At 38.1% G+C, this 18,873-nt stretch overlaps 1 protein-coding gene across 1 annotated transcript in view; it reads right to left on the bottom strand.

The window, feature by feature from the left end:
- The window catches only part of LOC139720136 (uncharacterized), a 48,916-nt gene that overhangs the window by 19,845 nt on the left and 10,198 nt on the right, over positions 1-18,873 (bottom strand). Inside the window, exons 5-11 of the mRNA XM_071631507.1 lie at positions 18,632-18,745; positions 16,816-16,929; positions 14,305-14,412; positions 12,970-13,092; positions 12,136-12,216; positions 9,936-10,022; positions 7,630-7,928 (exon numbers count right to left, since the gene is read on the bottom strand). Of these exons, the coding sequence (XP_071487608.1) occupies positions 7,630-7,928; positions 9,936-10,022; positions 12,136-12,216; positions 12,970-13,092; positions 14,305-14,412; positions 16,816-16,929; positions 18,632-18,745 (926 nt within the window). The remainder of the gene's footprint in view (positions 1-7,629; positions 7,929-9,935; positions 10,023-12,135; positions 12,217-12,969; positions 13,093-14,304; positions 14,413-16,815; positions 16,930-18,631; positions 18,746-18,873) is intronic.

Below are 18,873 nucleotides of genomic sequence, written 5' to 3'. Positions count from 1 at the left end.
CAGACTTCAGTGCCTATTTCGTGATGTCATTCTGTCGAAAGTGCAACCCCTTGGAAAGGTCACCAATTACATGTATCGCATTGAGTTTCAGCAGAGAGGCTCTCCCCATGCTCACTGTGTACTGTGGGTGGATGGAGCACCCCCACATGATGACACAGAGGAAAATGTGGTCAATTTTATTGATCAGTATGTGACCTGTAAGCTTCCTGCACAAGATGATGACAAACAGATGCATGATCTTGTCTCTACATTGCAAAGACACACACATTCTCCTTCATGCCGCAAGTCTGGAAAGAGGTGCCGGTTCAACTATCCCAGACCAATCGCTTCAGCTACAGTGGTTGCAGATATACCACGAATTGAAGACGCAAAAGAAAACATCAGAATTACTAACAAGGCAACACAAATAATGACAACAGTAAGAGAAGCTCTTGGAGAGGAAAGCAATGACGGAGCAACAGTTGAAGATGTGTTGGACAATGCAAATGTCAGTCAAAGCGACTACAATGAGGCACTCCACATCAACACGAGAGGCAAATCAATTGTCTACAAAAGAGAACCAGCTGAAACCAATATCAATACATACAACACCACAATATTGGCATCATGGCAGGCCAATATGGACCTGCAATTTGTCTGCAACCCTTATGCCTGCATTCATTACATCATCTCTTACGTGACAAAGGATGAACGTGAAATGGGAATGGCACTGAAAGAAATCAGTAAATCCCTGTCAGATGCAGACATAAAGACAAAGATGAAAAAAGTGGCAAGTCATTTCCTCAATGCAAGAGAGGTCAGTGCTCAGGAGGCTGTGTATAGAGTGCTTGGGCTTCCACTCCATCGGTCAACATTCCAAACAATTTTCATCCAAACTGATCTTCCCAGCAACAGAGTGGTCTTCCTCAAACCAAATGACATCCTGAAAAATCTAGATGCAGACAGTGAGGATGTTTTTGCACTGACTATGCCACAAAAATATGCCAACAGACCAAGAAACCTAGAAGACTGGACGCTCACAGAGTTTGCCAGGTGGTATGTTTCAACTAAGAGGAGTACTAATGAAGAACCACAGGAGGCAGATGAATTCCAGCCAGATCTTCTTGAAACAAACAGTGGCAAGCAAACGATCATCAAACTGCAAAATGGCATGGGTTGCATGCAGAAAAGACGCAAGCCATGTATCATCAGGTACCACAAGTTCAATGAAACACAAGAGTATGAGAAATACTGCCATCACATGCTGATGATGTACCTACCCTGGCGAAATGAAGAGGGTGATCTCAAGAATGGACATGAGACATATGGAGACCACTACTCCAGTATTTCTCAACAAATTCTGGATAAAAGATCACAACTGGAGTCACATGGTGACATAATAGAGCATGCTATCCAAGAGATGGAAGAATCTGGGCCACCAGTACATGCATGGGATACACTCGACACAGCAGCACAGCAAGAGGACGATGACACACACGTTGAACCACTGGAGGAACATCCTGACCACAGCTTTCTGCAACCACACCCAGAGCAATCAGAGGTGATGCGGGAATCGAGCCAGGCCTCGTCATCACCTCTTACCATTGAACACAGACCCCAGTACATTTCTGATGAACAATACAAAAAAAAGGTATTCTCCCTCAACACAATCCAGTACCAGATTTTCACATATGTCTACAACTTGTGTGCTGACATAGTGAAGAGTAAGAAATCTCCTTGCCAATGGGAGCCAGTACATTTGTGTATTACTGGTGGAGCAGGAACAGGCAAATCACACTTAATTTCTGCTATATATCAGATGGCATTAAGATTACTGACAGATGAGAGAACCAACCCTGATGCAATCCGAGTTTTACTCACAGCACCAACAGGTACGGCTGCATTCAACATACAGGCAAGCACCTTACACTCAACGTTCCTTCTACCCCTGGGACAGACCAAGGTGTACAAGAAACTAAGCGATGAGAAAAGAAACACTCTACGCAGCAAACTCACGGACCTTGACATCTTGATTATTGATGAAATCTCCATGGTGGGATGTGATCTCTTCATGACTATTGACCAGCGTCTACGAGAAATCAAGGGTGTAAACAAGCTCTTTGGGGGTACATCAGTTCTGACATTTGGGGACCTCTACCAGCTTGCACCAGTGTGTCAAAGATTCGTATTTGAAGAAACAACAGATTTATTCACAAGGCTGGCAGGTTCACTATGGAAGGATAACTTTCTGATCATAGAGCTGGAGGAAATCATGCGCCAAAAAGAAGACAAAAGTTTTGCTGAACTTCTCAACAGGATCAGAGTAGGTGAACACACAGACGCAGACATAGCCATCCTCAATGAATGCATAGTAGCTTCAAGTGACCCTGCATATCCATCTGATGCACTACATGTGTTCTCAACTAATGCCCAAGTCAGCGAACACAATGCTAGAAAGCTAGCAACACTTCAGTCCCCAGTAAGGAAGTGCATAGCAGTCGACAGGAAGCCACACTGCTTAAAGAGCTATGCTGTGAGCAGCGATGAACGCTTCACTGGTGGATTACCTGAAATCCTAGAACTGAGAGAAGGAGCCAGAGTCATGCTTACCAGAAACATTGACGTGAATGATGGTCTAGTTAACGGAGCACTAGGAACAGTAATCGGCATTGTTGAACATACACCACAATCAACAAATCCAAAGGCCATTCTTGTCAAGTTTGATAATCCATCAGTTGGGTCTGCATTGAGAGAATCATGCAATGTGAACCCAGAAGGAGCAGTACCGATAGTTCAAATTGAAGTACGGTTCTCAATCTCAGGAAAGAAAGCAAATCTTGAGGTTAACAGATGCCAATTCCCTCTCAGGCTGTGCTGGGCAACAACAATTCACAAAGTACAGGGGCTGACGGTGCCTAACATTGTTGTCTCAATGAAAGGAAGATTCTCAGATGGTCAGTGCTACGTAGCTCTCAGTAGAGTTCCAACACTTGCTGGACTTCATCTCTTGGATCTTGACCCCAAAAAAATAAGAGCAAGTGCTACAGTGAAAGCTGAAGTTAGAAGGATGATAAATGACATGCCAATGAGAACTCTACAAAATGAAATATCTGATGCCCTTGCAGACAAATCTGAGCCAGTTCTAATTGCACTGCACAATGTCAGATCACTACCTGCTCATTATGAGGAGCTGCTCAAAGTACCAGGCATGGGAAAATGCAATGTCATCTGCCTTACGGAAACTTGGCTTAATGAGAAATGCACCACGCACATGTACTCCCTACCAATGTATGAGCAGCTAAGAAAGGACAGATCTACAGGAAGACAAGGAGGAGGAATATGTATATACATCGACTCCTCTCTAGAATACTCAAGAAAGGAGACAGAAGTAATTATCCCATCACTAGAGATCTGTAGTGTTATCATCCATCTGCACAACAAGCCATTACTCCTGGTGACCCTCTACAGGCCCCCCCTATTACCCCTCCAACAGTTCAACAAGGCTTTCATCAAGCTTCTTGATTCATTGACAGCAACAAAGCTGCCAACCCTTATCCTTGGGGACTTCAATGTCAATATCCTGACCACAAGTCTCAGCCAGCATGTCCAGAAGAAAATGGAGGCATGTGGATTCCACCAGGACATAAAGAAACCCACACACATCAGTGGATCCCTGCTAGACCATGTCTACTCAAACATACCTACCACCATCTGGCAGAGTGCAGTGCACTACAGTGACCATGACATCATCTGGATTCTGGCTGACCTTTAATGGTAAGTATTTGGCTAAATATACTCTAACTAATAACCATACACTTAAAGGCATTGGCTAACATTATGTTCAGTTTAAAAAAAAAAATCTGAGCTGCATGGTCCTAAATGCTACCAGAATATATATATGATAAGGTGTAAAAAATGAGCTGTGAAAATATATTGCTTCAAACATATCATTTAGTACTTCAAAAAAGTAAAAATTTGAAATCACCTCCATAGACTACTGTGCTAGAATTATTCTCGGACCAAGAATAAATGTAATTATGATAGATATCTTCATAGTAAACGTTTTACTTTCATTATTTTTGCATTCTTGTTTGTTTTGTCATTCATTTGAACATAATTAGACTGGTCAGGCAGCTCAGATTTAGAATGTTTTGAATTGATCAAACACAATGTTAAAGAACAAGTTCACCTTCGTAGACATGTGGGTTGAATGAATGCAGCAACATTAGCAGAACACATCAATGACAGTTTGAGGAAAATCGGACAATCCGTTTAAAAGTTATGAATCCTTTAAGTTTCTGCTCAGTCACGGCCGGATGAGAAGACTACTATAGCTTGTGATGTCATATGAGTACAACTACATAGAGAAAGTATAAAGAAAATTTAAGATATTTTCATTTTACTCACATAATAAAAGAACACTCGACTTCTCTCTTTCAGAACTCAAGGGAAATAATATTACCCCTAACATAAGTCAGTAACATGTCCAAGAAATGTGCACTTTATTCAAAAAGTTAAGTTTTGTGAAATTCTCTTTTTATTTTCCTTATGTTGTTGTACACATGTGACATCATACACTGTAGTAGTCTTCTCCTCCAACAGTGATTGCACAGATACTTTAAAAATTCATAACTTTTGAATGGATTGTCAAATTTTCTCCAAAATTCCTGTTTTCACTCAATGCACATGTATATGAAGGTGGACTTGTCCTTTAATCAGTGCCTTTAAACTGAAGTTTATGAGTCTAACATCTGTAATATTAAAAAAAAATATTTCATTTTTGTTATATATCATAAGGACACTTGTGACCTTTGACCTTTTAACCCAAAATACTAGTAAATATTTGTCTTGTCAAACTCTACCCTCACACCAAGTTAAAGGGTGTGTACAGTTCTGGTTGAGGTGAGGATTTAGCTTTTAACGCTTTGCAAGATATTCAGAAACCACTCTATCAGATGTCAAAGAGCATGCAATTCTAAGGGGTATCAAAAGTTTATTTGATGAAAATCGGTTTGGAAATGGCTGAGATATACAAAAACAAGGTGAAACAAAGAGATTCTAATAAAAGGCGTGGCCTGTTGCCTTTTATTATTATCATCACTTTTTTGGATCTCAGCCATTTGAAACCCAATTTTCATCAAATAAATGTTGAATCCTTCTTAAAATTACATGCTCTTTCATATTTCATAGGAGGTTTCTCATTATCTAACTTAGGAATGTTCAAAACATGAATCCCCACCTCAACCAGTACTGTACAGTCCCTTTAAACGTTCATGTCTCATAGTATGCAAACTACTGGACCAAAAGTTTGTTGGTTTTTTTTTTTCAAAAAAATATTCTGTGACCTTTGACCTTTGACCCTGTGACATTAAAATCTAAACAAAGTATTATCCCTTGTTTGTTTTGTCATCTATCTGAACATAATTAAACTGGTCAGGCAGCTCAGTTTTAGAATTGTTTAAATCGATCAAACACAATGTTAATCAGTGCCTTTAAACTAAAGTTTATGGGTCTAACATCTGTAATATTAAAAACATATTTTATTTTTGTTATATCACAAGGACACTTGTGACCTTTGATCTTTGACCCCCAAATATTAGTGAATATTTGTCTTGTCATACTCTACCCTCACACCAAGTCAAACGTTATGTCTCACAGTATGCAAAATACATGACCAAAAGCTGTTTTTTTTTTCACAAAATAACCTGTGACCTTTGACCCCGTGACCCTAAAATCCAAACAAGGTATTATCTTCCCAGGTTATACCCTCATACCAAGTTTGATGTAAAACCACCACACGGTTCTTGAGATATCGACAAAAATAAAACGGGACGGACGTACGTACGGACTGACGGACGACCCAAAAACATTTATAATGCTTCCAGCCACTTCGTTGGCGGAGGCTTAAAAAGTACCTTATCATTTCAGTATCAAATGGTAAAATAGCATTATCTAAACCTGGTCTTTGACCTTTGACCTCACAGTTCCCCAGAGAATCACTGTTAGGTAGAACATGCATAAATATGTAAGTTTCATGATGATACCTTGAGTTACTTTCGAGATATGGAGGAAAAAGTGCAATTTAGCACTTTCACTTGACCTTTTACCTTTTGACCTTTGACCTTTTGGCAAGAAACTTCCCCAAAAATATATATTGGGTAATACATGCCATACATTAAGTTTTGAAAAAAAAAAACCTTCAGGCATACTGCATTTTAAGGAAAGTAGTAATATTTTGAGGAGTTGACCTTGACCTTTGACCCCTGACCTTTGACCCATGACCCCCAACTTCCCTAGATAATCACTGCCCATCGGTACAAGCATATATACTAAGTTCCATGAAGATACCTTGAACCATTTGCGAGATATGGAGAAAAACATGAAATTTCAATTTTTTTTTCACAAAATAATGTGACCTTTGACCTTTGACCCTGTGACCCTAAAATCCACACTAAGTATTATCCCCCAAGGATATACCCTCATACCAAGTTTGATGTAAAACCACCACACGGTTCTTGAGATATTGACAAAAACAAAACGGGACGGACGGACGTACGGACGGACGTACGGACGGACGTACGGACGGACGTACGGACGGACGGACGGACGGACGACCCGAAAACATAATGCCTCCGGCCACTTCGTAGCGGAGGCATAAAAAGTCATAGTATAAATGAGTTTGCTGTCAATACATGCGAATCATTTTCATAATTACAAGAGTTCCAGAATATGACAAAAATGATCAGCCTATCAGGGTTGTTCTGACTTCAGCTGTTTGGAGAGGAGTGGAAATTGAAAGAAAATGTGTCATAATACCATTGTCGGCATATTGTCATACTGATGACACATGCAAATTCGTACAACTTCACAGACTTTGTACTTTTTAAAGGGATGGTACAGTATTGGCAGAGATGAGAATTGGGCTTTTAACTTTTTGCTAGATACCAAGAAAATACTTATGATATAGTACAGAGCATACCATTTTAAAGGGATCGTACAGTTCTGGTTGAGACGTAATTTCAGGTTTCTAACATTCTTAGGTGAGATAATGAGAAATCTCATATGAAATATGAAAGAGCATGCAATTTTATGAGGAATTCAATGTTTATTTGATAAAAATTGGTTTTGAAATGGCTGAGATATCCAAAAAAGAACGATTCTAGTAAAGTGTGGGACCCACACTTTGTAACGATCGCTTTGTTTTACTTTGTTTTTGGATGTTTCAGTTATTCCAAACCCGATTTTCATCAAATAAACTTTGAATTCCTCTTAAAACGGTAGGCTCTGTACTATATCATAAGTGTTTTCTTGGTATCTTGCAAAAATTTAAAAGCCTAATTCTCATCTCAACCAAAACTGTACTATCCCTTTAAGAGGAATTCAAAGTTTATTTGATGAAAATCGGGTTCGAAATGACTGAAACATCCAAAAACAAAGTAAAACAAAGCGATCATAATAAAGTGCGGGTCCCACACTTCATTAGAATCACTCTTTTTGGGATGTATATCTCAGCCATTTCAAAAACAATTTTTATCAAATAAACGTTGAATTCCTCATAGAATTACGTGTTCTTAAATATATCATAAGAGGTTTCTCATTATTTCACCACACAAAAGTTCTCAACCAAAACCGGAAGATCCCTTTAAATACCTCCTTCCGGATCATTTCCTGTGCCACGGCCAATAGCGCCTTCTTTGCCTGTGGAGATTCCTCACATAACTTTTTGAACGCGAGTCGATATTTTGACGCCTCGATGTAGTCTATGGCTGTATCTTTCATACTTTTAGGTTGGGACAGAGGCCGATAGTCAACTTCATCGTCCTCTGAGTGTTCATTCGGAAGAGATGATGAGAATGGAATGCTTCTCTCCAGATTGGCGTCTTCTCCATTTTTCAGGAGGCGTGACGGTGTTGTAAGACCTCTGCTCTCTAAAGCGTTTTTGCCACCACCTTTCAAAGAGGAATCAGAGTTTGAAGTGTACACAGGTATGTTGGCAATGATATGCTGTATTCATGGAATATTTTGCAAGGTTTTCATCATCCACAAATTCTGCGAATCAGGTGCAATTCATGAAATTAAAGACACAGTAACAACTAGAAATGTCGCTTAAAGGCGACTGGTATGCCTCCGCCACAATGCATGATTCTCCTAATAGGTCTACTTCATAACGCCTATAGAAGTTGACAGCGGATAACGTGAATGTCGGACTAGATGGACGCTGCTAATGTGAGCTCCTGGAATTTTCTCCTAACTACCTTTTTCGCTACCATTTCATGATGTGCTGTAGCAACAAACTGCATTATAATTAACCTGCAAATATCATCATTCAGAAAAGGACCAGTTATCAATATGAATACCCGCGCAAAAATTGGAAATAAAACTGGTAAATCTGTAGGACGAAATGCCCCCTTGAGTGACACTTCAGTTGACACAATCAGTGACAGCGAAGCCGCCTCATACCCGGAACTCGACCATGCGTCTTCAGTCTCGGACACGCCCGCGGCGCCATCTAATAGCGACCTGGCTGTACTGATAACCAGTATGAAAACGGCTACTGAAGCAAACAACGCGCAGCTCAATTCGAAGCTCTACTATCTGACGTTTACGCTCTGAAATCCGAAATGTCTGGTATCAAAAAAACTGTTAACGAGTTGGAAAATTTTGCTACTGATGCCTCAAATCGGATTGGAGATATTGAAAGCAACCGAATCCCTGAAGTGATAAAAAAAACTGGAGAAAGTCGAAGACGAACTGGATGAGAAGCTCACACTTTTTGAAATCCACAAACGTAAACTGAATCTCCTAATCTACGGGAAACCCAACTCCACACGGGAGGATGTCTACGGTGAGTGCTTCTCTACTTTTGCTACGCTACTAAAAATTCCGGAAGAAGCTATGCGCACCATACCCCTCATCAATGCCCACAGGCTTCCCAGGAGGGCCCCTGCTGGGAACACCGGAGCTGACAACAAGTCCGACCCCATTATTGTTCGTTTTGGCCGTATGCAGGATCGCCACAGGATTCTACACGCTTTTCAACAACATCCACGCCAAGCAGCTTCCACTTCGCACGCCTCGGACCCCACCATCACTATCCATACGGACCTCCCGCCAGCCGTGAAGCGGGAATGTGGCAGGCTTGCTACCATTGCCTACAACCTAAGGAAAGAACGCGGCAACTTGGCAAACAGGATAATAGTTAGTGGCACGCGAGTTATTTTGCAGACCAGAAGCATCAGTAGCCCCAACGGCCCACTGTCGGCATGAAACGCCTGGCAGGAAACACCACAGTAAACTGCTTTACAAGTAAGAAATTGAATAGGTAAAACCCTAACTAGGCCAGGTGCCTCTGAGACCCCCCCCCCCCCCTCTTGACGTTTCGCCTGATAAATCGCTATCGCGAAAAACCTATCGCCATGACATTTCATGACTTTTTTCTTTCGAGTCTCCCACATCTTTTGACACCAAATTTGCGCCCAGGTGCGCGGTTCCGAAGTTGTGCATAAATATGTACGTGCATGTCAGACGAAATATTGTTCAAAAACGTGAATTCGTGTACAATGTCAATGCAAACTGTGTTTACAGGCATATTTCTTAAAAGCATTACGATTTTGGGGTTTTATTGATTACAATAAAAAAATTACATATTTTCTTGTTCAGAACAATGTCGCGGACAAATTTCATCGAAAAAAACAATGAAAAACTAAAGTCGAAAAAACAAGAAATACATAAGAAATTCAAAAAAACAATAAAATACTTTAGAAATGTTTTTGCATAATTTAGCATAACTGATAATTTATCTTTTTCTAAATTAACTTCATGGTACTTTAGATATACTTCAAAGGCAATGTTTGTGCCTATTTTCGTGCAATTGCGCAGTCGAAGGCCGAGATCTGGAGGGGGGCCTGGGAGCCCCCCCGACCTGTGTCTCAAGTACGAATAAGAGTACAATGTACCTGGTGTCAAAACTTGCTTTCGTCGCCTCGCGGATGGAGTTGTAGATGAGTCACTTTTGGTATTCTCCTGGGGGGCTTTATCACCACCTTAAATGGAAGAAAGTTCAAGTTAGAGTACTTCCGGATATTGGAGGTAATGTGATTACATTAAAAACAAGACAAACATAAAAGCTGCAAGACTTTCACAGCTTCTTGCCAGCATTCATCCATTTTCTGCCTTTGATCATCTCTTTATTCAATAATGTCAAACACATGTATAAACGGAGCTGGTCTCTCATAGCTTTATAGATTAACACATGTATCGATTTAATTGAAGACAATGTCTGAAATTTTCTTTCTTTGAAGAAAATCAACTCCTTGGGTAATAATGCCAACTTCAAGTACATGTAGGGTTGATGGTACAATGGTGCGCTATTCGTGAACACTGGGAAGTGGTTCATTTTCGGCTCAGTATGGTATGAGTTGATTTAAAGGGAAGCAGTCCTGAGATTTTCACTGTACTGATAATTAAGAAGAGTAAAAAATATAACCTTTCACCAATTTATACGCGTGGACATGAAAAATTGTCTCCGTACGCGATTTTAAGAAAATAATTCCTGCAAGCGATCGTGTAAGAGCCTGCCAAAAGGTGCAACGTCATTGATGCCCTATTCTCAAGTTGACAGCCATGCCTCAGAAAACCAATTTAAGTGTTCAAAATTATCATATCTGATTTTTTCATAAAATGTGACAATATGTGGTTTTATTATTTCAAACAAAATATTTCATGCTTATTTATATATACAATTAATATAAAAATAAATAGTAAACATGTATTTATAAATAACTAGGGATGACGAGCAGAACACCGCTGGAAAGAGTTGTGCATCGATGACGTATGACTCTCCGCCAAGACTTGCTCATTTGCAGAGTCACACTTTTTTAACCGAAATGTACGAGCTTATTTGGTGATTTGAAAGTTTGTTTTTGATGAAAGTAGTTCATTGGAGTTACCAACAATAACATATTTTTTTAAATTTCGTGAGGACTGTGTCCCTTTAAAGGGATCATAGAATTTTGGTTGAGACCAAACTTCAGGTTTCTCTCATTCCTTGGTGAGATGATGTGAAGCCTCTTGTAAACTATAAAAGAGCATGTAATTTCAAGAGGAATTTAACATTTATTTAAAGAAAATTAGTTTGAAATGGCTAAGATATCCAAAAAGAGCAATACTAAAATAGAGATGCGACCCACATTTTATGAGGATCACTTTGTTTTTACTTTGTTTTTGGATGCTTCAGCCATTCCGAAACTCATTTCCATCGAAAAAACTTTGCATTCCTCTTCAAACGGTAGGCTCTGTACTATTTTGTAAGTGGTTTCTTGGTATCTCCCTCTTTAACCCTATTCTAACTGGGGGGGGGGGGGGGGGGGGGTTGGGGGGAGTCAAATTGACCTCCCCCTCGTCGACATTTCGCGCCACGATTCTGAAACGCACAGAGATTTTGCCGCGTCGTTTCATGACTTCTTTCATTGAAGTCTCCCGCATATTTTGAGACCAATTTGCGACGTCCAGGTACACCGTTCTGAAGTTACGCAATATTTTGCATTGCATGTCAACCCCAAAACAGCTCAAATTCATGATTTCGTATGCAAATCCAATGCAAATTGTGTTCTTTTGTTTAATTGATACAAATCAGATTATTTCAACTTTTGAATATCAAAATCAATCAATTCTAATGTAGATAAGCTTGAAATAGTGCCTGCAACAAATTTTGGCCCCAAAAAAAGAGAAAAACAAAAGGTCGAAAAACAATAAAATACATAAGAAATTAACAAAACACTAAAAAACAAAAGAAACTAATTTTGAATACGCTATTTTTTTACAAGAAAATTGTTTGATGTGTCTTGAGGAACTCTGACACGAAAATTTAGCAATCCTTCATTCTTTTTGATGGAGTTATAGGTGAAAATATGATTTCATGCATAAATTTGCATAATTAATTTATTAAAAATATGAAATTAACATTTTTCTATTGTATTACCATGTAATCTTGTAGTTGACATCCGGCTCTATGTTCAGGCAAAATTTTGCGGCGATTGCATGATCGGCGGCCGAGATCTGAAGGGGGGGTCAAATTGACCCCCCAGTAAAAACTTGGTCTCAAATAGCCCGGTTAACACACCCCTACATTGCCCCCACATTTCCAATGTTTCTAACCTGTGTTTGAAGCAGAATTTTGCTTCATCTGTGAGGTCCAACGCTTGACAAGCGGCAAAGTGGATGGTGCCTTTCCACCATCTGTGTACGTGGAAGAAAAGTCATGTTAGGATTGTCATTTTACGAGAAAAAAGGTGGGTTGGCCACTTATGTATATGACAAGATAAAAATAAAAGCTACAAGATCTTCACAGAATTTCACAAACAGAAGATCATTTTTGCTGCTTTGGGACAGTTTTTTTTTAAATTCAAAAACGTCCTATGTTAGAGAAACAGGTCTTCTGTTGCTCCGCATTCACATAAATGTGACCCGTCACTGTACAGGCATGCTAACCTGGAAACATTAAACTGCACATTACTTGAATATGAGACCATTCTGAAGCAAATAAATTTCACACAATAATAAATATATAATGTACTCTTAAATGAATCCCACAAGGACTGGAGCAATCATCCCCCAGCATTCCCACTGATTCCCACTGATTAATTACTAGTCATCCCCTTTAAATGAAACCCAATATTTGTATCATGAAGAATTTTAGCCTTCTCCTCTTTCTACTTCTATCACAGCTCGTTACTATTGCACCATAAAAATGTACATATTGAGCAATATCATTTCTATTTCTATCCTTGACATTATTCCTTGTCTCATCAGTGCCAATAATCTTATATTCTTTAAAATTATTTTATTATGCATGGCTTACATTACGATATTTTATTGTTTTAAAATATTGGAAATGAGCACAAATGCCAAGGGAACAAATTACAGAGAGAATTTGAGAACACAGAAATTCACATAAGTCTGATGCACACTAAAATTTCTGGTTTTTACAACCTGTGTCTGGAGCACGCGGAAGAGTACGTTGTGTCATGACGGACAGCTTCCGTCGCTTTGGGGAGAGAATAGTCGGGAGGGTTGGTTTGCGTTTGGTTGTCCCCTGGGGTACTTTATCGCCACCTTTCGTGAAAGAAAATACAATTCAGAGTAATTATGAAAAATGGGTGATGGAGATAAATAAAACAAAGATGAATATACAGCTGTATAGCCAAAATTTGAATCATTAATATCCCTCTACTGCCTTTAATACCATAACAGCTAGCTTCATCTGCATACCACATTGTGCTCATTGTTATTTGTCATTTACAATGTATATTGCTAATGACGCTTTTCTTTCTTTCCTTAATCACAATACTAGAAACTTTAAATGATAACAATCATTTTGAGGCATGAAACTTTCACAAAATTGCCACTGGCATTCAAAGCATTGAGTACTCCAGAGTGATTGTGTGCTATTTTCTTTCATGAATAAAAAACAAGATGAACAAAAACTCAAAATTTGAATTGTTCCAGCCTTCTACTGCTTCTCATACTTTAAAAAAATCCCCCCGAGAGAAAAGCCCTGTTAAAGACAATGTGTATACCTGTCTGTCTAAGGCGGCTAGCAGCCACGAATTTTGTTTCCCGTAGTAGCTTTTAACCTGTCAGAAGCGGCCAATGAGCTGATAATTCAGCACGGTTTTCTGCTTTTAGTAGCCGTGCCAGTCATTCATTGGCAACGTTCAGTGATCGCAATCGCTGCATTCATCGCTCATTAAGTATCAAGCTTTCTCCACGACTGTACACGTGCTACTGTACAACAATAATTACATCAAGAACACCAGCATTGTTCAATGCATAAAACACACGTGTGCATACGTATACACATACATGTACATGTACGTACCCGGTACTTATAGATGTACATGTATACAACGATGATACATATGCATTTGTAGGCAATGCACACAAAGTTGGAAAACCTGTCTATAGCGGCCACCTGTATATAACGGCCACTTTTTTCGTTTCCCTTGGGTGGCCACTATAGACAGGTTTGACTGTACTATGATTTGATCATTGTTTTTTGTTATCTATATTGTTAATACTGCTTTTCTTTCATTGCTAGACTCAAGTATTATTTATGTGTTTATTTTACCATCAAGTGCAGTGTTTATAATAACTATTAATAATGACAATCCTTTCGAGGAAAGCAAATTGCATTTTGCAAATTGCCACTGGCATTCAATGCATTGTGTAGACCAGAGCTTTTGCATGCTATTTACAGTCATAAATCTTGACTAAACTTGCAAAAGTTTCATTAATGCTGAAATTTTGGGTTTTACAGTATCCAACCTGAGACTGGACCATGAGGAAGAAGATTTGGGGAGTCATAACGCTTCAGTATCTCTCTGGCTGAAATTGTGAATGAGACACGTTTCTTCTGGCGAGCTCTATCACTGCCTGAAACAGAAGAAAATACAAGTCAGATTAGATATGAAAAATATGATGCATCCAGAAATACTTCAAATCGAATGTGGTGAGCATTGGAAATTTGTGACAACAAAATAAAAACAATTAGGCATGCACTCGGTTTCTCTTCTATTCTGAGATTGCCGAAATAAACTCCTTTACAGCAACGATGAATTTCATCACACCATTACCTACTGTATGAAGAGTCACACAAAGCATTATAATATACAAGATTTCAAGCTGATAAAATTTCAGAGATTGAAGCAGGATTTCAGTATTAAATAGTAGTGAAATAGAAATGGATTATGTATAATGGATTATTTGAAATGTTGTAATGAAATTGACTCAAAAAACACATGGCATCAATTCAATATTCATCCATTCTGTTTCGGAACAACCTGTGCCCAAAAACAGTCGATAAGGTTTCATGGATCTAATATTTGGAACTCCGGAATTCCGGAAAATACTAAAAAGCTGCCTCTGAACAATTTCAAGAAAAAATTTTGATATGCTCTTGCCTTCTCCTCATTTTAGTCAAAATAGGAAATTTGAATTGCATTTTTTTATTATTTATTATACATGAGCTGCAATCGGTAATGTCTTCTCGTACTATTTACACGTATTTTTGTAGTCTCATTCTATACCTCGTTCTGTTTTGTTTGCTTTGCTTCATGTGATGTTATTATATTTGTTTTGTTTTGTCCTCTGTCTTAGTATGTTTTATTCTCTCCATGTTCCCTGATGTTATTGATAATTTCTATTAATTTCAATTTTGTGCTTATTTTAATAAGTTTCATTCTCTCTTAGCTCCTTTTATCATTTGATATTTTAATGTTTAAATTGCAATATGTGCATGATATGTTTTCAAGGGTACATTCTTTTTTTAACAAGCCTCTGGCTTTCTCAGAACTGTACCTGCTACATTTTGTAAACATTTTATATCGACACAATTTTTATTACTGAATAAATGTATGAATTGAATTGAATTGAAGAGGCTTCTCAAGTGGCTTATGGCTAAGTAGGTGGCTCTGTCTCCAGATCACGGGGGTACATGAAAAAGCCCTCTTATGCTCGTCATTTCAATAACCATTTAACATCACAATGTCTTGCACAAGTGTGCCTGCCCAGGGTGGGCACAACTCTCTCCATAGCAATTACATTAACCTTTTAGCAACTGAAGATTCCATACATGTAATGGTCTATTGTTCAATGAAAAGTACAGTAATATTACTTTCATGTCAATAACTTTCTAAATTATGCAAGATAGATTAATGCATGTTAATTTTCATCTATTTCAAATTTTGTTAATTTGAAAGCCTCTTTAATATAAAGACTTTACCAAGAGACTTGTGGGTCACAGAAATAATTCTGATAATCCTTTGTTGACCTCCAATGTTTTTCAACTTATCCAATTATACAGGGTGGCCTAAAAAGAATGGAATGCATAAGATTTTTAATTTTAGCAATATCTTTCCTAATATGTCATTATTTTGTATACTATTGGAAAGGCCATTCTTTTTCCAAAAGAATGACACCAAGTTCTTTAATTTTGGTTAATGCATCATGGTTTTAGGACCATTTTTGTCAACCCTTACAAATTTCAAAATGTGATCATTTTGCACTTTCAGAGACACCGATATCAGCGAGAATTCGGCTTGCCATAGAAGCAGTGACATTCACAATGTGTGGAATGTGGCTGTCATTGTCCGTTAACACTGTGAATGAGACGACCTGACGACAATAACACTGTCCGCCCCACATTCCGCACATTGCGAACGCTACTGGTTCTACGGTAAGCCGAATTCTCACTGGTTTCTGTATCTCTGAGAGTGCAAAATGATCACATTTTGAAAATTGCAAGGGTTGACAAAAATGGGCCTAAAATCGTAACACATTAACTGAAATTTAAGAGCTTGGTGTCATTCTATTGGAAAAAGAATGGCCTTTCTAATAATATCCAACATGACGACATATTTGCAACGATATTGCTGAAATTAAAGATCTTAGGCATTCCGTTCTTTCTGGGCCACCCTGTATATTCAACACTGTATAAACAATAGAAACAGTGAGGCATAAAACCACAAAGAAAACATCAGTTTCAGGCAATTCACCTACTAAATGGGTACTGGCATCATTTTCCAGATCTTTTGATTTATTATCTACAATGTATCTTTCGATTTATTATTCATTTACTTATTTATCTATTTATCTATTTCTTTATTTTTAATTTATTTATTCACTTATTTACTTATCTATTTATTTATTTAATATTTATCTATCTATCTATCTATTCGTTCATTCATTCATTGATCTATTCATTTATTTATTCATTTATTCATTCATTTATTCATTTATTCATAACTTTCATGCAAGCTGGGCTTTAGAGTATCTAACCTTGGTCAGGGCCATGAGGCAGAGGACCCACAAGCAGGTATTTCTTCTTTTGCGCTGTGGCTGCAGTAGAAGATGAGGCACCTTTGTTCTTCTCCTGGGGCGCTTTATCACCACCTTCAAAAGAAAGAAAATTCAAGTTACAGCGCTTAGGGAAAATGGACAAAGACGCACTCGTATAAAAAAACAAGGTAAATGTAAAAGTTATGATCTGATTATCTGTCCAAATAAGGTGTCCCCTCCAATCCTCCCGCAAGGATAACTTATGAAACTTGAAAAAATGAAACCCCAAATTTGAATCATCATTGATTTCCACTTTTACTACATCTCGGGTCGCTTGGCTTCAAATTTCGAGACAGGAAACCTTTGCAAATTGCAGCCTATGTTCTTTTTTGCTGCATGAAAATTCCACAAATCATCGCTGGCATTCAATACACTGTTCAGAATTGCGCACATTTTGCTTCCACTACTCTGGACTCCTTGAGCAATTTGTGAAAGTTTCATCAACGCAAATTTTCTCCAAAGTAAAATTCAGCATTTATTCCATGAAAATACATTTCAAAAAAATTCTAGAGGACTCCTACTCTAACATTAATGAGTAGATCCTGAAAGATCATCTCTCCAAAGTTTGTGTTTTTATCCACCGTGTATAACAGTCATTTCACTCTGCTACCTGACCATACAGTGGACCGCCATGTTAAGGAAGTCCTCCTCAAGACCAGCAAATTCCATATTGTTAAATTAAAATTTTTGTATATATAACTGTGTTCTTTGTAATGGGAATGCACAGTATTGTAATAGCTAGTTACAATTGATATACTACATCTTGATTAGGAAATGTTTTTATTGCTTTTAAATACAGTGCTCTCTACTTTAATGGGCTATTGTTTACATGATTTCCGCTTTAGTGGACTATTTCTTTACATGATTAAGCCTAAAAGGTCCATGAGGGGAGAGGGAGGGGTGGAATCTGCCCCCCCCCCACCTTGACATTTCCTGCAATACATTGTATTTGTGCAGCATGAGGCCTTGTCCTGAGTCTTCTAGATCTCCTTTTTTTTAAGTCTCATGCTAACTTTTGAGACCAAATTTGCAACATCCGCATGCACCGTTTTTGTAACAAATGTCACCCCAAAATGGGCACAATTTTGTGATTTTGCATACAGTTTCTTTGAAAAAAATGTGTGCTGTTATTAAAGTCATAGAAACCTCATAATTTTTACTATTTATCATTTTGAATGATTATTTCTTTGCTATGTATGGTGAAAGATTGGTCAGTGACAATTTCGAATTGAAAAAAAAAAGAAAAAACAAACGCTAAAAAACAGTGAAATAGATAACAAATTCCAAAAAGAATAAAATGTGAATACAAGAATTGCAATAACTTTCTGTTTCTTTTTGATGTACAGTTATTGAAGATGTTAAAAAAAACTTCAAAAACCCTAAATTTTGACTCTTGATGATTTTGCTTAGTGTTCAACTTGATAGAACAATATCTTGGATATTTTATTTCCAAAATGAATTAATCTAAATTTAACATTGACACTGACAACAAATCTCAAGTTGCAATCTTGTATATCACAGTGTGGATGTCGAGTGTTCCAAATTTATTCATTTTGTGCATTCCACGTTTATAACAACTTTATATGATAACAAATCTTTTTGAGGCATAAAACTTTCACAAACTGTCACTGGTATTCAATGTATTGAGCAGACAACTAAGCTTTTTCCGTGCTATTAACTTTCACAAAACCTGGCTCCTTGTGAAATTCACAAAGGTTTCATGCATGCTAAAATTTTTGGTCTTGCAGTATCTAACCTGCGACTGTGGCAGGAGGAAGAGGGCCTTGCGTCGGAAGCCCTTTCTGTTGCTCAGTGGATGGCGTTGTGGATGAGTCATCAGTGGTCTTCTCCTGGGGTGCTTTATCTTTATCTTAAACAAAAGGAAATTCAATATTATAGACTACCAGGTAGCATAAGGAAAATAATATGATATGATATAATACAAGGCAAGTACCAAATTGTGTCTCGCCCATTCGCATACAAGAAATCAATACTTTT

The sequence above is a fragment of the Diadema antillarum genome, unplaced genomic scaffold (genome assembly GCF_040938485.1).
Source record: "Diadema antillarum isolate AM-2024a unplaced genomic scaffold, OU_Dant_1.0 scf00000122, whole genome shotgun sequence".
Taxonomy (NCBI): Eukaryota; Metazoa; Echinodermata; class Echinoidea; order Diadematoida; family Diadematidae; genus Diadema; species Diadema antillarum.
The sequence above is the reverse complement of the archived record's forward strand: the minus strand, read 5'-3'. Positions and strand labels throughout refer to the sequence as shown.